This window comes from Phasianus colchicus, chromosome 9 (genome assembly GCF_987193195.1).
Source record: "Phasianus colchicus chromosome 9, bPhaCol1.hap1.1, whole genome shotgun sequence".
In the NCBI taxonomy this organism is placed as follows: domain Eukaryota; kingdom Metazoa; phylum Chordata; class Aves; order Galliformes; family Phasianidae; genus Phasianus; species Phasianus colchicus.
In genome coordinates, this window is record NC_143444.1 from 27,159,806 (window position 1) to 27,186,699 (window position 26,894).

Below are 26,894 nucleotides of genomic sequence, written 5' to 3' on the forward strand. Positions count from 1 at the left end.
CTCAGCCAGGCCAAGGCATTTCCAGAATCACTCCATGATTTTCTGTATGGAGTTATTGAGAATAGAACCCATTATTTAGTACAGTAACATTGTGTTCTTTTCTCTCTTTCAAGCACCATTTCCATATAACAATCTTGGCAGTTAATAACTCCATAAAAAGGAACAAGCCAGACTGTGACTCATATTCCAGAACTTTGCACTCCAGTTTTCCCTGTGTGACAAAACAAAATGTTTGGGGTTTCTGGCTTTACTGCAGAGAGAAAAGGATCCCAATAGAAAATGCAAACATCAGCGAATGTCAGGACTAGTTATGGTGAGAAGTTGTGGACCCACAGGAATAACACATTTCTTTATAAATCACAAGCCAGGACAAACCATATTGGCTTCAAACTGCATCACTCTGCTTTGGGAAGTGCTGCAGATCAAGTAACTGTGGTGTCTGGAGGAGAGCAGGGATTTGCTGGTAGTTTGCTCCTTGTTTTATGGATTATCTTCACTTGTGATCCCATCAGATATTGTCTTTCATTAAATGAGCTTAGTTGGTTGGAGAAATGAAATATGATAATAGACTAAAGTGGCTTTTTAGTAATAAGTGCTTATTGGATGCAGTAGTTTCCTTTTGAATTTTTCATCACACTCATAGTATGTATTAATCACGTCGTAGCTGCAGTGAGCCTCGCTGATAACTGAAGGCTCTCCTACCCAACTATAGAGCGTGTCCTGAGCTGTCACTGTTATTTTCTGTAAGCTGGTGATTTTGGTGGCAGAAGTTTTGCATCTCCAAATATTCCTCTAGTGACAGGGGATTCACTTGGATCCAGTGATTTGTTTATATCAAAGCTTATGGTAAGCAAGAAAATTTGTTTCAAACAAATAATAACTTTGTGTAATCCTTCTAAGCTCATTGCTTTACTATTTGTTATTAGTGGAGAAACAATATCTGCCATATGGAAAGGAAGATTCAATAGTAAAGCTGCAAGAAAATTGCATGTGCAGAAATGCAGATTGCTTCTTATTTGGCAATGTATCAGATGAAACTACTCAGTCACCTTGGTTTTGCTAAGTTACAGCAATCCAGCATTCATCCTTCAAGCAATCAGCCACTGAAGATCAATCAGTCTCATGACTAAATGCTGAAATGCCAAAGATGAGTCCTGTGCAAGCAAAAACTCTCTTTGAATGAAACTTTTTTCTTTCTTGTGGTTCAGATGTTTCTCATTTCACATATCTGAGCCATTCCTTTTGTTTTGTGTAAGTTATGACCCAATAGACTGGGTTTCAGGAGAAAAGCTTTAATGTGCCACCGTATATGAAAATGATTAACTCTATTTCCTGTTTTTTTCACTGTTATGTCATGATAGTGACTTAGTTCTTTCTGAGGCACTGTCAGACCTTCCTAATCAGATATGGGTCCACTTGCACGATATCCTATTTCCCAGGTCAGGAGGTGACAAACTACCAGTAAATTCGAGGGCTTTAGAAAACAAAAAAAGTCACTATCTTTGTAGAAGAGTCCTTCAGAGTGTACGTAAAGTATTTGATCAGTTGTCTCACTAGTGCTATAGTTAACACATGTAACCATGGTAGCACATGCATACTGCAATTCAGTAGTCTTCTGCTTATGCAGAAGGCATAAGCATACGAGAAGGCATACGAGACTAAAGGCTCGTATCCAGCACAGCATTGTGCAGAGAATTTCTTTCCCAGGGTTTAATCTTCTGGGTTCCTGCTTTCCACAGAATTGCCCTCCAGCCCAAAAAAGTGCAACCTGTATTCTTGGTACCTAGATGGATAATTACTACTAGTAGCCACACAGCGAAGATTGCTGTTGTATTACCCAAACATTCTGTAAAACTAAGCTTTTTAATCATTAGTTCCACCTTCACTAAGTTTTATTCAGATACAGGTGTTCCTAGCATTTTTTTTTAACATCACTGATGGAAATAGCAATAGACCAAAAGCAAGCAGGACCTCTCCTACCTTTCTTCAACTGAAAAGTTTTGCGGAAACAAGAACTTTTTGTATTTTGTTTCTGATACCTCACTTGTTTAGTGAGCAAGGTATCACTGTACAGCTCTGAGATTCCATTTGATATTTCATCATTTGACTCAGAAATGTCTCTGCATTTTGGGAACCTGGATCCTTTGTGAAGAGATCATTTTAAGTGGATGCAATACTGGTAGACATGTGAAATGACATTTCCAGCCTCTGAACCAACAGACTTTCTTATGGGAGTAAATAGTAGGCCAGTATGAGGTGGGTTGGATTTTTTTGGCTCACCAGACTGAGGATTATGAACAATAATAAGCATGGCGTTTACTCTCAGAATAACAATTTCTTGACTTCTTTCACTAAGAGACAGGATACTTCCAAGCCAAACAAACATTCACATATCTTGGAGCAAAAATCTGTCTCCTTCCTGGAGAGATTAGCAAGTGAGGACAATTTATTTTTTAAATTATTTTTCATGCAATATGCATTCTGTTTCAGAGAAAAAAAAATTGCAAGTGTTTTGTGTACGGTCTAATGCTTGCTTAAAACATTGCATTTAATTGAAATTCACATCTATATTTCTCTTTCAGCTAACAGTGGCTCCAAAATTCCTACCAAATACCTTGATCAGTGCAGATTTTGCAGCCAATTATCTCACTAAGATATATGGGCTCACATTTGGGCAGAAACCAAACTTGAGGTAAGGGATCGGGAAGTGAAATAAGACTAGAGTTCTGACACTGCTTGGAGGCTCTTGATAAGTTTCAGAAATTTTCTGGCTAAACCATTTTATTGCCTACTGATATTTTTTGGAAGGAAGCTGACTACTTGTTAATCTCAGCATGAAGGATCTGACAAATACATTCCAAAGGCTTCTAGTAGCTGCCAAATACTTTTGCATAGATAAAAATTAAATTATTTCCATTTTGTTTGTGCTTCAGAACAGCTTTAGTTTCCCAAAATATGGATTAATAGTTAGAAATCCCCATTTTTTTTTAATAATCCATTCATTAAAAAATTAGAATCATATTGGGAATGCAATACTCAGTATAACTCAACTGTATTAAACCTAAGCATAGTAACCTTCCTTCACAAGTGGTTCATACCCTCTGGTCTGGTTTCAAAGGCCTCTCTGCTAGTTTCAGGTTTTGATTTTGTCAGCTGGAGCCAATGTAATGCCTTAGTCCATCTCAAATTCAGCTGCACATAGACAGACCTCCTGTGAGATACAGTCTTTCCCAAAGGCATTTTGAGTAATCTATTTATATGGCCTCTACAGCATCTAAATCCTGCAGAGATGTCTCAAGCTCTGTTGATAGCAATTTATGCATCCCAAATTCAGAACTACTTAATAATGGCAGACCCAGTTGAGCTCCTAGAGCCCAATGTTATGATGAACTGAAGAGCTTTCAGTTCTGTCTGGTTTCACTGAGAACAGAAGCTACTCAGTACTTACTAGACCTCTAGTCTCGTAAGCTCTTGATAGATGAAAAGACTGAATGAGGCACTGATTTCAGGCAATATCTCATCACGAAAAAAGCTAGATTTATACACATTCTTCCTTAATCTGAGTTACATAAGTTACTGTGTTCCAATCTTGTATTAAAATTCTTGCACTCTTCAGAAATGATTTTCACATACTTTCCCACAACAGCACTCATTTTAATCTTCTGAGAATTGATTCATCAATTTCTGAGTTTCTGTCCCCAGCAGAGTTAATGATCTTAGGCTCATTATTTGAAAATAACATTTTCAGAAAGGCAAATATTTATGAGTTAGAAGCACAGCTGGCCATGAAAGGTGAACTGTATTTTCATGTGGCTCTGAACCTCCTGGAGTGTCTGATCACACTATTGTGTTTCCATATTGAGCTTTTCCTTCCTTCCAGAAAGATGTCAAGTCCTCTGCAACCACTAGAGAGTCCAAGAACAAGCTGTAAAAGAAAACTTTTATGCTGTACTCTTTTGCAATTTTAACCTGTGTCCATGACTATAACTGACTACTGCATCTTGGGTACACACAGGAAATGAAGGGATAACAGAAGTATGTAAAATCCCATAATTTCCTTTGTTAATAAGAAGTCAAATTAATTTTTTTAGGAATTAAACCAATGAAAAGCAGCAATTACTTCATAGAAGTCAGTTGCTTTATACAGAATTAAATCCTGTGTAAGGAAGATAAAATAATTTTAAAAACTGATTGCAGAAACTCTTTGGTGAATACTAAAGGTTAAAAGTAAGAAGGGAAAGCTAGAAACTATCTTTCTCTAGATCCCAAAAGGTCATTAAAAAACAAAACTCATACAGATTTGTTCTTTCTGACAGTATTGTTTGCCCTTTTGAATTCTAGAAGTAGAAGGCAAACTGTTTCCTCAGGTATTTTGAGCCTTCATGGGAGCAGAAAGAATGGAAGGGTGTGAAACAGCCTTTCCTCAGGAGATCTGCAGGTTGATTTTGCAAGAAGCCCAGATTTGACTCCAAATAGAAGTTAAGATTGGAGTTAAGGAGATATCTTAAGAAGTTAAGATATCTATTAATCCGATAGGATTTCGAGTGAGGCCACTGACATGTTTCATTTCTCTTAGCCAAAAGCAAAGCTAAGTCCAAATGGCAAAACTGAAATGTAGACTTAAAAGGAATGCAGTCCCAGATTTACATTCATTTTCTTGTTATGAAGATGAGGCTACTTGTGAAATTCATATTCACATCCAGGATGGAATTTAAATAGAGCTAAATTTCAAAGAGTCTTCAGACCAATCATTTGGTTGTGCACGTATATGTATGCCTTGCCAAATTAAAGGCCATGTTTTGATAACAAATCTAATTAAGGGAAGAAAAATAGGCTGAAATACAGTTTTTAAACAGCTTTCTTTTGGTAAGATGAACAAACAGATCTAAATGTCTTTTTGATATCTTAGATTATCTTTTGATAAGTTTGACTTTATCTTTTTTCTTCTTCTGACAGATCTGTTTACCTTCACAACAACAAACTTTCAGATGCTGGCTTACCTGATAATATGTTCAATGGCTCTAACAATGTGGAGATACTCATCATGTCCAGCAATTTCCTGAAATATGTTCCGAAGAATCTCCCTCCAGCATTATACAAATTACATCTAAAGGTAATGACACCAGGGTTTTGTATTTCTTTACGACTGTGACAAAGCACTGTGTTTGTGTGAGATTCAAACTACACAACCAAGCAATTTCATTTCACTTGAAAACATTCCCAGGGCCTCTGTAAGTCTCATCTACTATGCTCTCAACTGTAGCTATTTCCCAGGTCATTACTAGTTTGTTCATAAGGAATAGAGTGTTTTTGCAAAATATCACAATGCTCACAGGGGAAATAAATAACTTTTCAGTGTTTTCAGAGGAACGAAAAGCATTTACGTGTGACAGTACTGTTGATCTCTTTCTTGGGTATAACCATATGAATGCATATTAGTACAAGAAGGTAGATCATTCTTAATGGCCATTCACTAATTGGACTCCTGGTCAAGGTTGCTCCTTATGATGGTGTTTTTTCTGACAGCTGCTTACCCATTAGATATTGGCTGTGCTCACTAATTGCCATCATGGAGACTGCTGTTTCCTAGCATCAGTGATATTTTGTTTGCTACTGAACTGGCAATTTAGTCAACACAGAGAAAGTTTGGATCAGTGAGTCTTCACAGCTACAGCTTCTCCAGCAATCGTGTTATGCAGAAGTTGTGGTATTATCTAGTCTCCAGCATTTTTAATTCTATGTCATCTGATTTTGATAAAAATACTTCATAATTGTCTGTGCTTAACTTTGTAACAATGGGAGAGCTGCAAGTGGTGGGGAATCCTGGTTCCGTTTGTTCCCAGTGTTGACAGTTCCTTGGACGTCTGTAGACTGAAGTCTGTTTATAGAATCATAGAATCATAGAAGAGTTTAGGTTGGAAGGAAGCTTAAAGATCATCTAGTTCCAAACCCGTGCTGTAGGCAAGTACACTGCCCACTAGACCAGGTTGTTCACAGCCTTGAATGGTTGCAGAGAGGGGGCATCTACAACCTTGCTGAGCAACCTGTTCCAGTGTCTCATCACCATCAAGGTAAAGGATTTCTTCCTAATATCTGGTCTAAAACTACTTCCAGTTTAAAGCCATTCCCCCTTGTCCTGTTGCTACCTGTTGTGTTCTCTCCCCAGCTTTCCTGTAGGCCCCCATTCAGGTACTGGAAGGCTGCTATAAGGTCCCCCCAGAGCCAGATTTTCCTTCTCCAAGTTCTTACCTTTGCTTCCTGCAGCTTGGGTGGTATGGCTAGAGCCTGTGCCTGTGAAGACTGAGGCAAAGAAGTCATTGAACACCTGTTATCAGCCCTTGTATCATTCTGTGTTGCCTCCCAGCTTCCTTTTTCCTTGAAGATTTCACTGCAAAATCCCACTGAAGTCTTCTACAAAACTTCTACAAAGACTTCTATAGGTTGAAGAAGGCAAAGGGCCTTTAACCTTGTAGATTTTGTCTGCCATATTATGAAGTTACTAAAGCCCTGGATTTTGTTGGAATTCATAAGTAATAGTTATCTCCTAAATGAAGGCTTAGCCTTCAAGGACTGTTCTTAGGACTCATATTCTTCCCTGCTGTCCCACCTGTGTTCAAAGCAGAAAAATGATAGAGGGAAACAAGCATTTTGTTTTCAAGTGCACTGCCTGTCATCTAACTGGACACAGTTAACTGAACACAGCAGTGAGAAACAGGATATTGACTGAAAGTGTACTTGTAGGTGTGATAGATCTTTTTGTTTCACTCTTCACTGTGATCTGCAGCCAAGTCTCTCTGTGATGGTATCTGCTTTACATTAATTGGGACCATGCCTAGTCTAGTCTGCTCCTCACATTATTGCTTGTACCTGAGGGGTACTGGAGCAGGCTGCCCAGAGAGGATGTGGATGCCCTGTCCTGGAGGTGTTCAAGGCCAGATTGGATGGGGCCCTGGGCAGCCTGGTCTAGTATTAAGTGGGGAGGTTGGTGGCCCTGCATGTGGCAGGGGGGGTTGGAGATTCATGATCCTTGAGGTCCCTTCCAACCCTGGCCATTCTGTGATACTGTGCTTCTGTGAAGGGTGGGAAATTAAACAAATTCAGTTTCAATGTTTTATGTGTACTTTTATAATTCCTACAGTTCCTGTATGGAATTCATAAATGGAATTTAGTTTTATATTTTGTTCATGTCAGCTGGCTGGCTACTCAAAAGCAGCACTAAGGCAGTAGGAGTAATTGCTTTAGAATCTACATTGCAGGAAGTGTGCCTTTTCAAATGTCAAACACTGGAAGGATGGCTGGTTCCCAGCTTCCAAACTAATTCTTCTTTATGGTAAAATCTGTCTTAGAAAATTCAGAAATTCTGAGCAAACTACAGGGCCACTTTCTTGGATTACACTGTAGATTTGCACATAGGTGCAAAGACTGTATGAATATAAAATGAAACCCTCCTGGAGTGCCAGATTGTAACTACTTAGCCTAAAAAATTCAACTGGAAGTCAGTTATTGTGCTTAGTTGTAATACTTTAGTATTTGTATTTATTTCTTAGGTGGAATTAAAACTTTCAGTGAAACGCCTAAAGTCTAGCTCTTTTGAAATTTAATTGCCTGGTAATATCTGAGCAGAGCCTATGTGGCACTCATAGGAGTGTGTCCTATGTTGTTTCATGCTAAATAATGTGTGATGTGCTTTTGATGACTTTAGAACAACAAGCTAGAGAAGATTCCCAAAGGAGCCTTCAGTGAACTTACAGGCCTGCGGGAGCTGTACTTACAGAATAACTACCTGACTAATGAAGGAATGGACAATGAAACTTTCTGGTGAGATTCAGACCTGTAGTTTGCACCTGTGTCTGTCTGCCTCCTCTGGTATAGTAGTACATCTACAAAAAAAAAAAGTACTTAAAAGTACACTTATTAAAAACTGTGCTGTTGTGCATTCCTCTGCTAGGTCTAGATGAAAAGACATAGACTCAGATACTGTCATTGAAAAGCAAAGGTCTTGGTGAGTGGTTTGAATTCACACACCTGAGTTCCATTATACGGAAGACAGAACACTGAACATCAGAGCGCATCACTGTTTGATTGCTGCAGACCCAATCACAGGAGGTGCTAATTGCCCTCTGAGAAAAGGAAATCTAGAATGATGGTGCAGGCTGCTCTCCATTTTTCCAAACGGGACAGAAGTGAGGCTACTTGAGACGTCTCAGTTTCCAGGGCAGTTCACTAGGAGTTAAGGCAAGACCTTCACTTTGCTATGTCACTTGTGGTTTTTTCTGTTTTAGTGATTGCAAGCAGACACAGATACATAGTTGTGAATTAATAGCTACAGTGTGTAGGGATTGGTGGAGTTAGAGGGGATGTAATGGTGCTGCTCAATGGCCAAATGGCTGCAAAAGCTTTTCTACAAACTGGTACAACTGAAATAGCCTTTGACTGTCCTAAATTTACCCTTTGTTTCTACTTGCACTGAGTCCTGCCCTGGTTCTACCTGAAAATCTAGACCAGGTAATCTGTCCTGCCTATAACTTGCCATGAATCCTGTAAACTTTTCTGGTCTCTAAAAATGGGAAGCTCTTTTCCACGAATCACTCCCAGAAACCTCCCAGAGTAATTTACCTTAGTTCTGCTGTGTCACCCTACGGGGAATGTTAGACATCACCAAAATCTTAACAGAAATGTTAACACAGTACAGTGGCTGTAGCTCAGGCAGCAATCACAGTCAGCAGACAGGGGTGGATGTTACTCTTTGCTGTACGGTACCCAGGCTAAGGAAGCATTACAGACTGCAGTAATGAACTGTTTTACCCAGAAAGTATATTTGTTCATTCAGACTATACGTGGAGAGCTCTGAGCAACAGTGTAGTAAACAGCAAGTAATGTCTGTAATGTATTCTTGTATTTCCTGAGAGCTTTCTAGTCATCTGCAGTGGGTTATGTAGTGCCATGCAGATTACAGTCTCCTCATAGGAGCGCCTCAGTCTTGGCATGTAACGCCACTGATCCACATCCAGTTGGTATAAGTGGCTGGTCTGAGGATTTATTTTAGCTTCAACTGAGTCTATGGAATCCAGATTCAGTAGCTTACACAAAGCAGATCTACCCCTGACTCACTTCCATAATACTGGAGGGTCAGGAGAAGTTCAGTATCTTAGTCTAGGACACTGAATTAGCATTTCTAATTTTCATTACAGTAACATTTCATCATCTCAAAAGCAGCCCTACTTTTCAGTTTAAATATACAATTTCAGAGAGACAATAATGATTCAGGCTGTTTCTGTGAAATGGACTGTAAAACCCTAGGAAAGGTTGATTATTGTTTCACTTTGCAGAATCTAAATGAAAAGTGTTTTCTTTCCTGCTTTCTCAAGGAAACTGTCTAGTCTTGAATATCTGGATTTGTCCAGCAATAACCTCTCACAAATCCCAAGTGGTTTGCCTCGAAACATCGTCCTCCTTCACCTGGAGAAGAATGCAATTAAGGTGATTGGTAGAGATGTCCTGACCCAAATTAAGAACCTCGAGTACCTCCTGCTCCATAATAACAAATTAAAAGCCCGAGGTATTCACCCGTCAGCCTTCCAGGGCTTGAAGAAACTGCACACTGTCCATCTGTACAACAACCTCCTGGAAAGGATTCCCAGTGGGCTGCCTCGACGAGTGAAAACACTCATGATCCTGCATAACCAGATTTCTGAGATTAACAGGAATGACTTTGCTACCACTTACTTCCTTGAAGAGCTGAACCTGAGCTACAATAAGCTCAAAAGTCCCCAGATCCATCGGGAGGCCTTCCGTAAACTGAGGCAACTAAAGTCCTTGGATCTTTCTGGAAACAACCTCAACACGGTGCCCTATGGCTTTCCAAAGAACTTGCAGGTTCTGAAGCTGAAGGAAAATGAGATAAGTGAAATCCCAAAAGGGACTTTGTCTGGGATGACAAAACTGCGGGAATTATATTTGAGCAACAATAAACTGAAAGTAAACTCAATTTATTCAAGAGCGTGGAGGGAACTCAGCAGTCTCCAGGTAGAAACATCATCTTCTCTTATTGTGGTCGTAATGCTAATGTCCTCCTCTGTCTGCCTAAACCAGTTTATGTGGCACCAGTACTAGCTTTGCTTGGAATGCATGTTTTGGGTTTGCATTTTAAGTGCCACGTGCTCTGTTTCTAGCAGCTGAAAGGTTGTGCTGTTGTGCCAGAGGTGAGTACCTCCCACCACTGACCAGAGCGGTGGTCCACTGTGTACTGCTAATTCTGGGAAATGTTAAGACATTTTTGTTTCTCAATCCTAATGCTTATGCTGTCCTTTATTTTCAGCTAAACATTAATGAATGTTGTCATTAAAACTGAAACTGTGTTTCAAACAGTTTGTCTTCCAAAAGATCTGAAATGAGCTCTGAAAAGAGACTGCAGGAAGAAGGAATGCATAAACAAAACCACTCTTAATTCTCAAAGCCCCCCACATCAGCTTATAGTCAGACAGGCCAAGCTACAGGATTTAGCAGCTCAGCTGGCTAAGGCACCTGGATAGCAGTTAGGAGGTCTGGATTCAATCAGCAGTCTCGTCATTTGCTTAATTGTTCGAGAAAGTTAAACACAAACCATAAGGCAGTCAGGAACAATCTCATTTGTGCTGTGCAAAATGACCTTTCAGAATTGTTACACTGGCTGAAGGATTTGTCTGCATTTCCTTTTAGGTAACAGCCTGTTTCCTGCAGTAAAAGGCATTACCTATGTCATCTGGTAGCCATCTAGGATGCTTACTGTTAGGTCACTGTACTAGCAAAATTTATACATCTGAGAGCAGATAAGGGATAGAAGATACGGAGTGTATGTTTTACTGGCCCCCAGTGCGTTTTCAGACAATGTAAACATTTATCTGTGTTAATATTTTCTGTTGGCTTGGAATAAATAAGAGCTTATTTTTCAGTTAATGTAAATCAGCAGTGCAATAATAGCATCTGTAGCGCTGTTGCTTTGCATCAGCTGTAGATTTGGTTGATGATTCCAGTGATATATTTTGCATTTGTTTGGTGCCTCAGTGACATGTGCACGTGTGTGCAAATATGTCAGAGAGAGAATGTAGTTGGGAAGGAAGATGCTGATGAGAATTGTAGATACTGGCACCATTTAACCACAGTAGCTTAATGAAATGCAACCATTGTCACTGTCTTTTTTTTTTTTTTTCTCCCCTCTAGGTCATGAGGACAAAAATAGGTCATGAGATTTATTACCAACTTTAGCTATTGGTTGGAATTTAAAAATTACAAGCTTACTTTCTTGAAAGGCCTGATTCATTGCAGTTTCATCTCACTTTTATGCTGCTGTCAGTCTTTTGTAGTTGGTGTCAAGCCAGAGTAATGCATTGCTGAATCAAACTCTGGCCCTTCAGCTGCACCTTTTCCACAGCAAACCCCACTCATACTAAATAGGATTAAGATAATAGCATGTATGCAAGATTCTTTTAAACTAAGTCTTTTTTTTTGTTGCGACTTCTTCTTGAGCAGCCTTACTACTTGTTAAGTATTTTCATGATAGTATGTATTAATCTTACCATGAAGGGCTTAACTCTGCAATAGGTTAATGAGTTGGTGCACTGGAGATCTGACAAATAACAATCAGGTCTAAGATCCAGATTGTGCAAGTACTTAGCATGCAGTCCTGTCCACACTGTTGCCATGGAAATCACTGAAGACTGCTTGCAATTGCAAAGCTAAGCATTTGCATAATTGTTTGCCAGACTGGGATTATGTTGAGAATAAGAACAACGAATTCATGACAATCATCTGCAGAACTGTAGCTGAATAATGTGACTAGTATGTCAGCTTGGGAAGTGCTGCATATAACACTTATTTTAATCAATTTCTTTGCTGAAAACTTTTATAAAGAAGTATCATGACCTGTAGTCCTGATGTCTTCATACATTGCTCTGTGTGAGAATATTTCCAGGTATTTTTATGTGTGATTGTATCTAACATAATCATAGCTAGTGAAGCTTTGCAAGAGGAGGTTCCAAAGACTTCCCAAGCATATCTGAAACCCAGTCTGCCTGTAATTCACTGTAAGTAGTCATGGGTTAAAGCCTGAGGACAGCTTACCAAAACAGTATGCATGGCACATCCTGTGAAATTGTGATGTTAAATGGTAGCACAAGAAAGCAGAATTGCAGCAGCCACCTTTACCTCGATGTGAGTTAGATTAACTCAGTTTATGCTACAGTAAACATCACTTCAGTTTTCCACTATGAACTCAAACAGAATCTTTCTGCATGGATGACACCCTACGGTTTCCATTATGCACATAGTATTTGTTCTTTTCCTGACCTCACCAGAAGGGAAAGGTGTAGTGAGCAGACTCACTAAAGTAACATCAGAAAAATAAAGCTTGCTTCCAGGTGGTTTTCAAACACAAATCCTGGATAAAGCTTTACATTAACATCACACTTCTGTACTGTTATCATCCTAATTTTTTTATAAGTGCATTATATACATATGAATGTTTGTATATTTACATGTATACATACATAAAAACAGTGGATAACATTTAGAAGGACAGGTGTGTGTATACAGCCTGCTTTTGAAAGCTCATTTATTGTTAAACTTCTGTTTTTGGAGTGTTGCTAATATTCACATTTGATTATTTATTTAACCCCTTGTTGTCTCTTCCTTACAGTCATTAGACATGGCTGGCAACCAGCTGACTTCGATCCCCTCAGGCCTGCCAGAATCTCTAGAGTACCTGTATCTTCAGAACAACAAGATCACCGTTGTTTCAGAGAATGATTTTGAGTCCACACCCAAACTAAAGGGAATTTACCTCAGGTGAGTTCAAAGTCTTCAACACACAAGATTATTTTTTTTTAATTCACTTTATTGTTGCTTACTTTCTAGAAATTATTTAAAATTTTAACTTTCTAAATAAGCAGCTTTGTTTTATAGAAATTCAATGAAGCAATGCTCATCAGCTGAGGAAAGACATGGATACACAAAATGTGCTTTTCAGAGAGATTTTCCCTTCTGTCTTTATGAGAATGGATTAGGCATGTTAGAAATTCTGGGAAGTTAATGTTTAACACTAGCTCATATTCCAATATTCGGACTAAAGGTTTACAGCTCAGTTATAAGACTACAGCTCTGCCTCTGCCTGCTGCCCCTGACTTTTCATAGTGTACAAAAACCTTCTGTCATGAGACTTGCATGACTAATCTTGATGTGGTGCGCTTTTCTGCGGTAGTTTTGTCAGAAACAGATGTCAATGTTATCAGCCATCACAAATGTGACAATTATGCAACTAAATTTAGAAAGATTTTCTGTTTCTTTTCCTGCTCTGTCAACTGGATGAGAACTTTGTTTATTAAACCTAATATTTTACAAGTGGCAGATGCCAAACTTGTTTTACACCAAATGTAAACTCACAATAAAGTAACTGATTTAAGCAGAGTTACTAAGGACTTAAGCACAAAAAGGGAAGCCAGGATCTGGCCTAATAATATATTCAATTTTAATCAAACAGAACATTAATGAAAATAGTGCTTAGAAGTAAATTATGAAAACCTATGGAATATGTGGTTAAGCTGATCCCATGGTTGTGTTCAAAAAGCCTGGAATGCCCTTCAGCACAAGACTAAATATGGCCTTGTTTTGTCTCTATACAGCAACACTCTTCTATAGTTTGGAATCGTACCTTTTTAGATGAAAGGTTCCATACCAAGCAAATAAAATTAAAAAGTCTGGTCTGGTGTAAATTAGAGCAGTCTGTCTATTCAGCTGCTCACATTTATGAGATTTTTGAGAATGTTTGGATACAAACCAGAAACCACATACCACATTCTATATTTCTATATAAAGAGAAAAAAAAAAAAGAATTTGCAGAACTGTTTTTTGCTAACATGGTTAGGAGGCAACTCCACCCAAGTTAAACTGTATTTCTTAATGGGAGGCTATTAATCCCTGTAATAGTGAAACAATAACATACATCTGGAATATTAGACAAAATACAATTTGAAGCATGTTCAAAAGTAAGAATGAAGCAGGAAATGTGAGGGGTTCTGAAACTTTAGATTAGTTTATTTACATTTCTGGAAAACAATGTAACAGATAAAAAAAGTTTCTGCACATGTTTCTAAGGAGATTCTTCGCACCAGAATTGCATGTATTGTGGGAGAAGAATTCTGCTGTCAAGGGATGACATGGAATCTCATGGAAAAACAAGTTGCACTTTGAAATGTGGACTATGGAGCAGATGTCTTTTCTGCCTGGGAAGGAGAAAGCAGTATGCCAAGAGAAAGAATCTGTGGGGGAGGAATTCCAATACTATGATTTTTTTCCTTGCAGAATACAGTTAAAGAGGTGGTCATATGTGCTGGGGCAGAAATCTTCTGAGAGCTTGAGTAGTGAACTAGAAATCAGTGTGAGATGCTTAATATTTCCTATTATTTTCCTGCAAGGTCCTTTGCAATGATACATAGTACTGTCAGAAAGCTTTGTTCAGTCACTGTGTTTGCCTGCTTCGTAACCTTTACCGACTTTCCTTCTCTTTTTCTGTCCAGAGAAATCAGTACTCTGCAGCTCAGTGTGTCTGGAGGAAAAAATAATGATGGATCTGGAAGGGGGAACGTTGGATTTGAGCTTTGGCTTTTTATTGTCAGCCAGGACCTTTGCACACTGTTAGGACCCTTGAAAGATAATTATCTTCCCATATTCATCATTCTACAGTTCTACATTGTTCAGTTCTACACATGAAGAATTCAGTACCAGCATTTTAGCAGTTCTGCTTTCTTTACAAAGGCTTTCATTTCTAAGTGCTGTTGTGTGCTACTGTAAAATTAGAGTAACTGCTGAATTATTTCCTCCTAATTATTTCCTCCTAGTCTCCTTTCATTTCTCTCTTGGATATGGAAACGGGCTTATTTTAACAGGAGGGTCTTTTTTTGTTTGCTTAAAGGTTTAATAAGATTGCAGTTGGAGCACTGAAGGTAAATACCTTCCAAAGTCTACAGCACTTACAAGTACTGGATATTGAAGGGAACCTTGAATTCAGCAACACTTCAAAGAATAAGGATGACTCAGAAGAGGAATTAGAAGATGAGGAAGATGAGGAAAACTGAGAAAAAATGTGAACTCACACAGGCACACCATGTGGAAGGTAACAGCTGACGTTTAGTTAAATCATGGACTCAGTTCTCAGACTCTTGTGTAAATAATTCCAATTTACAAGTATGATTGAAACTTAACAGGAGGTGTCTGAGCCATAGGTTCAACAGCTTTCACCCAAATATGACCAGGAATTGCAGAATCCAAAAAGGCGGAAAATACATTAATTTTAAAATGAAACAATCAGTAAATATCTTTATTTTATTGGTGGCAGTGGACTTCTCATAGTGACTCCTGCTTATAACCACAAGGATACAGTAGATAAAGATTGTGGATCTTATTTACCAGCTCTGTTTTTTTTCTCCTTTTTTTATTTTTGTTTTTAATAAAGGTATTTCATGATATTATTAAAGTAGCTAGTTTAAAAGTTCAACTGATGCAGAAGACCATGTGAGCTGAAAGTGGATTAAAAAAAATAAGACAAATTAAAGGAGGATAGGCCCATCAGTGTCTGTTAAACACAGTGCTAAGAAGCAACATCTATTTTAGGCAATCCTTAAATCACTGACCACTGGAGTGTATAGGAAGATAGTACTATACTTGGAATATTTCTTATGGAAAGAATATCCACTTCAGGTCACTCTGGGAGACAGTACGCAGAGCTGAATTGATGCCTGGTTCAGGATAGCCATGCTTAAGTTCTTAGAACAGCCTATGATTTGCTACTGGTAAGTCTTGGCAAGGGTACATTGATCACTTCACTCAGACTTACTGAATAGCCTCTGGGTGGTTACAAATTGTGTTTGCTGTTAACTTTAATTCCAGACTGGTAATCCTGAACTTAAGATCTCAGTATTCCATAACCAATCTGGCCAGCCACTCTTTTGTTTTCAAAGGCAAAAGAAACAATGAGGATAAATTGGTATTTGAAGAGTATGTATTTTTCCATAAGAAAAGACATCTCTTAAGCCTTTCATGCTTAACAGAGATTACGAGGTTCAAGGTACTACTGTTTACTACTGAGGATTTAAGCTCCAAGACTTTGAAATTGAAATAAATGTTTAGCTTAGTCCCAGATCTATACTTTGTCATAGTGACACAAGGAATTGCTAGAAATAGTGCTAATTCACTGAAAAGATGATGAGGATTAGAAAGGACAAAAGCTACGCAGAAAGTTGAACAGTAGACCTCCAGTTTAGGCTATGTCAAACCTTTGTGAGGGAAAAAATATATATATATATGTAATCCAATATAATTATTAGAATATATGCAGCTTTATCAGCACATCTGTGGTTTGGAGCATGTGCAACTTTTCAGCAGATACTAAATTTAGCCTGTTATGAATTCTGTATTCTGTTATGTAACTGATTTTGTTTTTCTCTTGTTTTGCAGCAAAGCATATGGAAAATTACATATATTTCTATGTGTATATATCTATATAGATATATATAGAACACTTAGCAGAATGTGCAATGAATTATACAGAAACTGTCATGGCACTGGGCCAGGCTTATGGAAGACAGTGTGTTGCAGTGCTTTATTCAGGGAGAGACCCTGAATGCCTTTCCAAAGCTTCCAAATCATCTTATACAAGACCCAGGATCATAAGGGATTGCTTTGGAACTCACAAAAGCTGGCTTTTGTTCCTTGTTTCTCTTCCTTCACTGTTTCCATCTGTAATAACAATATGGGACTATTTTGAACACATGCCTTCAAATGCTGTTTTTGTCACTGCATTTTAAGTGAACTATGTATTATGCTTCTTTTCTGTTCTTGCACCCCAAAGAAGCTGTTGTTGATCAGACGAGGTGGATATTTGCAGTAGTTTCATGTGTGGAGCAATATAGGAAGCATTTGGGTCAAGAAGCAGCAGCAATAAGTCTGGATTAAACTATTCTTCTGTTAGAACAATGTGTATATTTGGATGAGAAAAAAAAAAAATAAGGCTGGATCCCATAATATTTTATCTTTACTGCCACTGCCTGCAGTATATGCCTGTTTTAGAAAGTTTTTAAGATACAACAATTGGTCTCATGAACATATATATAAAAAAAACCTATGCCTACTTTCCAAAGGTTTGGTATAGTTTGTGTGTTGCTGTTGTTTGACCATGTGGCAGTTGTGTGAATGTCTCAGAAGATATGTCCAGAAGACTGAATATCAGTATGCAGTATGATATATGCAGTAGAAATTTTTACATATTTTATATCATTTATGTTAAGAGTCAGAAGTGAGACTAATGAAGCAAAAGAGATAAGTGAGTGGAAACTGTGAAGTGTCAACAGAAATTTGTTTGTTTCAAGTTTTGTGACAGTACTTGTTCTCATAATCTCTTAATTTAAAACCTCACTGTTGAGTATTTCCAGGTCCTGTCCAAATCATGGAAAATAAAGAAACCAAAGAAAAGAAGATTTACAGAGGTACTAGGATGGCAGGATTCCTATTTGTTTATAATAGCCTTCATCTGAGGTGGCTAATATGTTTGAGGAAATGCTCTTTTCTTTTGAGGATTTCTGGTTGAACACATGTTGTTTTGCATGCTGTATTCCAGGATTTACTTGGAAACAGTTGGCCTGCTTTTTAACCAGCTGTTTTTCCTGATGGAAAAGGCTTAATTCCACACTCTCCCTTTGGGGTCATGTAGCACATGACAGTAATTTCAAGCTGATATTTTCATAGACAATTTATGATGGTCATAAGTCACAGAAGAAAAGATGACCATGTGGCAGTTGTGATATTTTTATTGAAAAAACAAACAACCCATAACTTGGCCCTGAACAATTGCAAACAAAAAAACCCAACAAAGCAGACAAACACATTTTTTAATGTCATCTATACAGATGAGAAATAGAACAGCATTCTGACTTTTGGGATAGATTTGTATGTGAAATATTTACAGAATGTAGTGGAAATCAATGAGTAATTGCTAGTGGCAAACCCCAGTGGCAAGTTTTGCTAGTCTTTGGTGAAATAGATCTATTTATTATACTCTTGAATAAGCTGACAATTTGCACAATTATACAGTTTGATGTAGAAGTGTTTGATTATTTTTAAAATTCAGTGCCTTGCTCTGTGATTCTGTGAGAATCTGCACATTGAATCTGTCCTTTGGATGGGACAATTTTTCCCAGCAACAATAAGAAAAAAAAAACCACTGCTCCTCAGCACATTAAAAGCCAAACCAAGCTCGTAGTTTGTTTAGTTCCTTTAAAGGGATAAAAGGCCCTGAGAGATTATAAGGAAAAGTCAAATCCACAAGATTTAGCACGCACGTTTTTCTTGGCTATGGATGGTAACTGTGTTTCCAAGTTCCAACCCAAGCCTTTGGTGGAACAGGACCCACATACAAAATCTTACTTTTTATGGCCTTCAACTGAAAATGGGAAGAGCTGGGAAGCTGACTTCTCTTTAGGCCAAAAAGTTGGGGCAAAAAGAGACAATATAACCATGTGACATTCTTCCTGTGAGATGCTCAGATTTGAGAAAGAGAACAGCAAGTTTTTAATGCTGACATAGATGTTATGGATAGTGAAATGCTGAAGTCTGAAATATTCAGTTGGCAGCTTTAATCCTAAGTGTGCATTTGGCCATGCTTGGTATTCATGTGTGGTCTGTATGTAAACTGAGATCTGGGTTTATTTGCTATGTTTCTTTTGAGACCATGTTTCCTCATTATAAAGGGTACTGCAGAAAATGGCATTTTTGTGAGACTGGATACAGTTTTACCCAGCAGCAAGACTGCAAATGCAGCACATAAGCTTTAAAGAACTCAGTATATGCCAAAAATAGCCTGTGGATAACAAGCTTTTCATTCAGATGGTGGGCACATAGCCCAGCTGTGCTTACAGTGTGGATGGGGCCCTTTGCAGCCATTCTCCCCTCTGTCTCTGTTCAGTTCCTGGCCCCATGGCCGTGCCCTCCCAAAGAGGGTCCCAGCACCTGCTCCCACATCCGCACCCCTCTCTTTATCACATTCCCCTCTGGCTAATCCTGGGGGCTTGTTGTTGTGGATTTCCTTGGAAACAAAGGCCAAGGATAGAAGGATATGTAATCTCCAGTGGTTTTGTCTCCCTTCAAGAGGAGTTATGGCCGTTTGTCTTTTTTGGGTGCCAGGCTGGCACTGGGGCCATCTGAGGGAGCCCGTTTCCCTCCACTCCCCACGTTCAGAGAAGTGAAGGGATCTCCCTGCCCCAGACGGGCAGAAAGGCCTCACAGAGGAGCTGCCGCCATCCCGCGTGCTGTGAGGAGCAGAGGCGCAGCCCAGCAGTGCTCTGTGGGGAGGGCAGTGGTGCCCGCTGAGTCCTTCAGCCAACATGGCGCCCGGTGAGGCCCTGTGTGAGGGACAGCAGGACCTGCAGGTGACCGGCCATCCCCAGCCCTGCGCAGGCAAGAGAGGTGAGTTGTGGTGGGTTCAGGATGGGAGTGGGGGGCCCCTAAAGAGCCACCAGCACCCAGCCCTGTGCTGTGGCAGCATTGCTGCAGGGCTGCTTCCCCCAGCAGTCACCGACCACCCTCTGTGCAGCCCCCTCCCTGTCAGCCTGCTACGATCGGATGATGTTCTTTAGAAAACAAAAGTTGCTTTGGGGACTTGGAGATTGTTTTTCTTAGCGCTCTCCCACAAATACGACTGGATTGTCCATCTAGAGGGCAGTTGGGGAAAGGATCCTCCAACCCCTGCAGGTGCTGAGGGGTTGGACTGGCAGCCCGGCCTTTGAGGCGCCTGTGGTGCAGCCCCCTGCTGTTCATTTGCTTTGCAGGAAAAGAACTTCTGAAAAGAATTAGGATCTAGAGTAGTAGAAGTTACATATGGGCAGGAGTGAGGCTATGGATATGCATTAACAAAGTAGGTGAGGTTAGGAAGTGTCCTCCTTAGGACCCAATTGCCTTTTTCCTGCTCCTTGGTGGTCCATGCAGAGGGGAAAGCAGGAGCACACCACTGCCCTTCCTCGTGCTTCTCAGCTCTTCCTTTGTGCCAGCATAGCAGCTGAACTGCCTTGATTTTCTGGTGCTTTGCCAGCAGCTATCCTTGGCTGCACGGGCTGAGCAGCCACAGAAGGATCTAGGCTGAAGTTGTACTTCACTGTAGCAATTTCTTAGGTTGGTCCTACTGTATTTCTATGAGGGCTGCAGAAGGAAATGTTACTGGTAGCTGATTGAACTGCCTTCACACTCCTTTGCTCAGTCTTGTTAGATAATTTTAAAAACAAGAGCCTATTTTATCTGCACCTTTGTAAAGCAGAGATACAATCTACTCTTCTTTATATGCTTTTAATGGCTTAAGACAGCAGACTGTGATTGAAGCTTCATGATTGCTCTCTTTTGACAGTCGTTCCTGATAGTTCATGATCTATTTGTCACTCTGTTGGCCCAGCCCACTGATATTTTTACAAATTTTACTTACAAAAATGTAGTAAAAATAAATACATTTTTCAAGCAATATTTTTGATGGGAAGCAGTCTCTTGGAAAACTTCTGTGATACATTCCAATATTCTATTAATCGATTTCACTCTGTAGTGTTATTGGTGAGTCTTTTTCTGTGGGTTTGGGAATAGCTGTTCTAAAAACTTTAAGTATATTTAGAGTTTTATGTAATGTGAATTAAGCTTTGTTTATTCAAGGCATTAATTTATGGAGATCACTGTGATTGCTTTATTGTGTTGCTAATGTAAAAACAGTGAGTAAACTCCCCAAAGAGCTCCATTTCCTTTAGGGAGGAAAATATTGGTGTGCCCTGTAGCTCTGATTCATACTGCTATTGTAAAGTCAGCCAGCTGTGAGATGTATGTGGAGGCAGCAGATGATAAATGTGTTCTAATAGTGCAGTATACAGTGTTTCCATAAAAATTCTTCAGTAGTATCCAAGGACATAAAACAGTCCATCAATAAATACCAACTTCAAATGGTTTTAAACCAGGCTAAGGCTGTTTTAGTGCACAGTTGTACAGGCTATCTCAAGTTTTCCCCATGATAGTTCCAGAATCTGTTTTTAGTCTGTGATCATCATCCCATTGAGAATGTTGGTTCTGATAAAAATCCTTATTGATTTACAGTATTCTCAGCTCCAGTTGCAGACAAGAAATGAGTGAGTCTCCTGCTTTTATTACTTAGGATATAATTGTGTGTTTATTGAAGTAATTAGCTTTGAGAGGTTTTACTTAGGGTATATATTTTCTGCAGGATTAAAATGAACTTTGATTGCTTATGCATCACACAGTTTCCTTTTTTTTGTGGTGGATCTCTCAGTCAGGGCTGTTTAATTCAAATGCAGCTGCAGAATAAAACCCATAGGCCCTTTACTGGCACACTGAAGACAAAGCTGCTACAGCATGATGTGCCTTCATCATCCACAGCTTCAAAGATGTAACATTGGAAGACCCACCTCAGTAGTTCCTACCCTTTCTGTAAAGCAAGCAGGAACAACTGAAGTGAATTTTTCAATGCCACACCAAATAGGAACAACTGAAATGAGACTGCCAGGCTGTTCCCACCTACTTTATGTAGAGGGAAGGAACAGTACATCTGTGATGCAGATAATCTCTAATTCTTTTTGTGAAATTTCCTCTGGAGAACTGCAGATTACTTGCACAAAAAATATTGTAAGGAACCATACTTTAGTCCTACGTGTGGCTCCAATGATAAAACAACTGAGAATGAGAAGTTTCAGTGGAGGGTCTCCCCATCAGAAGAGAGCTTAAAGACTCCTATTGTGAACTTCCTGCTAGAGTTATGTTCAACCAGAGTGCTGGTTGCAGTACCCTCCTGCCTCCTAATTCCACTCTCCTCACATATTTGGTTAGAAAGGACTTAATGGTAGAGGGATATTTTCTTCATTTAGGAGAGGGAGAAGATTAGATGATCTATTCTAAAAGAAAGAATACACATTAATTGAGTAAACTATCAGTAACACACACACTGCCCAGATCTCTACACTTCAAACTATTTAGAGTATTAAAAAAGAAAAGAAGGTGGAAGATTAGGGTTAAAAATATGGTTTAACTGAGTTCTGTACAATTTCCATATGCCTTTAATGGCCTAGAGGTAAAGCCCAATAAAACCACTAGAAGCAGTGAAATCATAATGAAAGATCTCGAGGTCAGTTTTGTTTTTCTTTTGGTTTTGCCATCTAGCCCATACAGTATTTGTAGCTGATGTAATTTGAGATATCTGTGAACATAAAACACTTTTTGTTTTGCTTTCCCCGCTTTTTCCATCTTATTAAAATACCCATCTTTGGGGGGGGGAAAACCACCAACTGGAGATATTACATCCTTAGTAGGGAAGTTCTAAGGCAACAATTAACTACAGTATGTTTCATGTGGTGGGTCACATTGTGGCTTTCAGCTAGTGTTGTTTGCATGCACATACAAGCATATGCTTCATTTCTAAATGAAATGCAGATACCTCTTTGTGATGCAAGATGACTGCATTTATAGAAACAGATGTAGAACTCTGTATTGTAAAGGAAAAAAAAAACATGCTATAATAGAACCTGAAAAGGAAAACTAAGACCTATCCTGAGCTCTTCTGTATTTCCCAGTGGCATGGGAAATCTAGGGTTTTGTAATAACTGAAAGTCATTCTTCAGCAACAACATTTGCTTGTTCTTGTGCTGAACTGAATGTTCAGTGCTGGTTTGGATGGCAGCGCACACTGTCCCACAAAAAGCATTTGTGAGAATCCAAATAACTTTTCATAATATCACAAACAAGAGAAGGAAAAATGTCATTCCATTAACGGTGTAGTCTGTTCAGTAGTTTTCAGCGAGTGAGAGGTAGCCAAGACTTGGCCATGTGTCCCAGCTGTTTGTGAACACATGTAACCCTGCCTGCTTTGCCTTTAGTGTCTATTCACAAGCAGAAGCTTTGAGGAGAGAAGGGTGGCTTACTCCATCCCTACATCTTCAGCTGTTGGTATCCTCACCTTGGAGCCAACAAGGAAAAGAGATTTGATACTATTGCAAGGGAAGAAATCATTACACACTCTTCACCTAGCAGTACTCACCATCTTATCTCTTTGAAGCCTTCTTCATTCCTTCCCCCAAATACCACTCAGTAACAGACTGCTGTTGTTTTTACTTTTGCAGCCTATAAAATATCTGAAATATTCTGTGTCACAGATCTGCCAAAGGTCTCAGCTGTGCCAAATCCATTCCCATGAATCATCATGTGGGCTATGGAGATGTAACTGTTGCTAGAATATAAATGATGGAATCTGAAGTTTTGTCACCTAGAAAAGTGACAGTTCCTGTAAATATTCTGGATAGTGATTCTGTGCTTCCAGAGAGACAGAAGTAATCCAGGGTAACCAGATGAGACCCCTGATTGTTGACATGTTGGCAGCTGATTCATACTTGCTGTGCAACACCCTGTTGAATTAAAAAGTGTGTTTTCTTTGTTTACAGATGGGAAGCAAGCCCTACATTCTTGTGGTCTTTTGACCACAGATCACATGAGAAGTCTGAGGTAGTGAATAATGACCACTAAAGCAGTGATCAGCCTTCTTGTTCTATTTCTCTCTCCTATTTGGGGTTATGTGGAACAAACTCTCTTATGAATTCCTGAAGTATCATTCAGCATGCTCCAAAGCACTTAGTAAGGGATGGAATTTGAGCATCTTTAGCCATCGTAGGCTAAAGTGAGAAATTTAATACATACATTTCATTTGCAACCCAGCCCTTAGAGAATAGATGCATTCAGGTAATCTCTTCTGTGGATTCCTTTAAGAGTGCTGCAAAATCAGGTATTTTTCAGCTGTTAATATTATTGCAAAAATTACTGCAAAAAGATGTTGATTTTTCTCCTCAGCTGGAAGGCTACAATCTCAGCCAGCTTAGTGCCTGGAGGGGAAAACCAGCAATTCCTCATGGCCACTGCCACTGTAATGAAAGGGAGCTGTCTTGATGTAAAAATGCACCTGGGCTTTCACTAGAGACAGCCACAGGAGTACTCAGCATTGTGCATGATCAAAGGCTGCCTGAGTTTTCCAGACCCAGTTCAGTTCCCAGGTTACACATTTTGCTTGCACACAGCAACCTTCTGTTAGTAGTTACTTCATTTCTTTGTGGAAAGCACAAGAAAGACTGAAGTCATTTTCAAGGCTATCCATCTGGCTTGAAGACCTAACTTTCCGACTGCCCAGAAAATATATCAGATCTGCTCTGCCGTTGATTTTTGTTGTAGAGTTGAAAGAGAGAGCTCATCAAATAGGGATGCTACAGAGCTACTGTGTTTTCTAAGTGCTTTAGAACTGCGTGTGTAACATGGAGAGAGGCTACACAATTCGTTTCAACAAGTTATTAAATTATTGTATTTGTATATTGGGATTTGTATATAGTACCAATTCAGGTGCTATAAATAAGCTTAGCTGCAATTAAGACATCAGTTCCATGAACAGCTGTATTTGAGCTGGCAACCAGAAGCTCCAGGAGCCAGTGGGATGTGTGAGTGCCCCGGCTGGGGCTTCTTCTCTCAGTTCTAATTTTTGCACAAGGATCCATTACAGAAATTTGGCTCTTCAGAGCTTCCTGCATGTTGGCAAAATCCTCAGAAACCAGATTTCGGATGTCTTTGATTTTTATACCGCAAGTCTGCAGCATGTCTTCTCAGTAGTATCTCCAGAATAATGCAGCTGCAGATGAACCAACATAAAACTAGCGTCTCTGATAAATATGTGTTAATTTGGGTAATTTCTCCAATTATTCCTTCCATAGCTGTATCTAATACATCATCCTTCTTCATTTTCTTCTCTCCTTCCAGCATGCTCCCTAGGCTGTCATGAGTATGCTTTTAATAGCTAAGTTCCCTTTCCTCTCAGCAGGGGGAGGTAACTTCAAAATGCCATTGAATGTTGCCAGTTAAGAAATATGTTCCTCCCACATGTACTTGAATGTATTCCATGCAAACTGTAGTAATTAGTGATTGATTGATTTTTACATAAATGTTTTGAGTTTGTGAGGGTCATGTGCTTGCTTATATGCTCTGACAGTGGGAGAAAGATATTTACCAGCACGAAGCCTGCACTCCAACTCAATGGTCAGCAGCTCCATTATTTTTATCGGACTGAAGTGCAGTTATAGCTGGAAAATATGAACAGATCTGTACATGCAAATATGCTGTGGAACCTGCTGCTAGCCGAATTGCACCATGTGTCAAGCTGCTTGACAACAAACACCATGAGACACAGAAAACAGCAAACATGGAGGAAAGCTCATAGTAAAAAATGCTATAACCTCAGTCTTTGATTCTGTACAGCTAACAGTAGTCTCTCATGTTCTTAACACAGAATGACTGCAGTAGCAGTCAGATGCTGCAGTCAAGTTCATGCTATGCTGAGCTACATATACATATTTACCAGAATGAAGAACTAAAGTGCTGCAGTCTGCTAAATTGGCATAATTTTTAGGATGAATGGGAGGCAAGTATTGGTATAAAACCGAAGTTTAAGACAGATATATATAAAACAATATAAAGTAACAATTCATTTCAAAGTTGCAAAGCAAAACTGGACAGTCTGTGAATAGAGTTTGTATGCAGAAGGCTAATTTTAAAATGTCCTGTTGATTCCATAAAACTGCCCTTCACACATGAGACTTCCCATTCCCTACATGCCAAATAAGAGTAGAAGGGGGTACAGCTGTGGGTTTCAGTATTGTGCAGGGCTTGTGCACCACAAACAGCTGCTTCTGTTGCTGATTTATCCATCTGAAGTTCACCTTGTAGAAGTCACACAGCTCCTTTGCACTGGAGTTGGCTTGGATATCTGGAGATGTTCCTATGCTAAAGGGTGGCATGCTGGATTAACTGGCTCAGGCAAGCAGGCAAAGGGATTTGCACTTTGCAGTCAGCCAAAAGTTATATGTGGATGGAGAGGAAGGTGGTGGTAAGGCTGGCAGCACTTTCTGCTTGGCAAACCAAGGTGCTTTGGCACAGGGTGTGGGCAGACCCATCCAAAATCTCCTCGTTTGGAACTAGGTATTTAAAATCTTGGATCTACATGGCCTTTCTTCATCATTTCTCTCTATTCAAAGTGACTGTAAAGTGACTGTGCTGGCACAGCCAGTGTGCAGAGATCCTGCCCTCTCCACGTGAGCTTACACTGCTTCATCCCTGTCTGCTTGTTCCTGTCCCTGTGTCACCCCTCCACTTGTGTTGACACAACTGTTTGTTAGGACTGCACTAAAAACATATGTGAACTGGTTTGAATTAAAACTGCTCTTCATCTGCTTATTCATCTGGCCTCCTAACTAGTTGGGTCTGTACAGCTGGGGAGGAGGGGAGACCTGAGGAGGCTGAGGTCAAAGCAAGATGCTGTCTGCTGGCTGGTGCTGCTGCCCACTCAGAGAGCTTCAGCCCCCTGAAATCACACATTTTAATGGCACTGCAGAGCAGGTGCATTACAGGGCTTCTTCAGAGCAAATTGTTCTGAATAATGTCAGGTTTTTTTTATTCTACATGTTCTGTGTTCATTGTTCTTCACTCTAGGATCAATCAGGAAAATAGTTACCATAATTTCTACTAAAGTTGGACATCTCTTGATTACAGATTAATTGCCTTGAGTACCTGACAACTGTCTGAAAAGCTCTGAGCAATCAAAAAGTGATTATTTAACAAGCAACCAGGAGGAGTGACTGCACTGGGATGTGAGGGATGGGCGTTTGTGCAAAATACAAATTGGGCAGAGGGCACATCAGCAGTGAAATTGTGTAAGAGGCCTCTTGCAAAGTGTCCATACACAACAAAAACAACTGTATTAATTGTATTGCTGCTACAATCTACAAATCTCCCCCTTTGTGATGGGAAAC

General features: G+C 39.5%; 1 protein-coding gene across 13 annotated transcripts in view; it reads left to right on the forward strand.

Annotated features, from left to right (window-relative positions):
- PODN (podocan) overlaps positions 1–26,894 on the forward strand; it is an 83,873-nt gene that overhangs the window by 13,218 nt on the left and 43,761 nt on the right. For 10 of the 13 annotated variants that reach the window (XR_016469319.1, XR_016469318.1, XR_016469322.1 and 7 more), the window contains exons 5-11: positions 2,583–2,692; positions 4,957–5,113; positions 7,703–7,818; positions 9,369–10,026; positions 12,674–12,822; positions 14,945–15,145; positions 16,486–19,488. Coding sequence is in view for 2 of the 13 variants with exons in the window: in XM_090146682.1 (XP_090002808.1) it covers positions 2,583–2,692; positions 4,957–5,113; positions 7,703–7,818; positions 9,369–10,026; positions 12,674–12,822; positions 14,945–15,107 (1,353 nt within the window). In the remaining 11 variants the exon portion in view is untranslated. The other 3 variants (XM_090146682.1, XM_090146683.1, XR_016469324.1) reach the window with 3 other exon arrangements.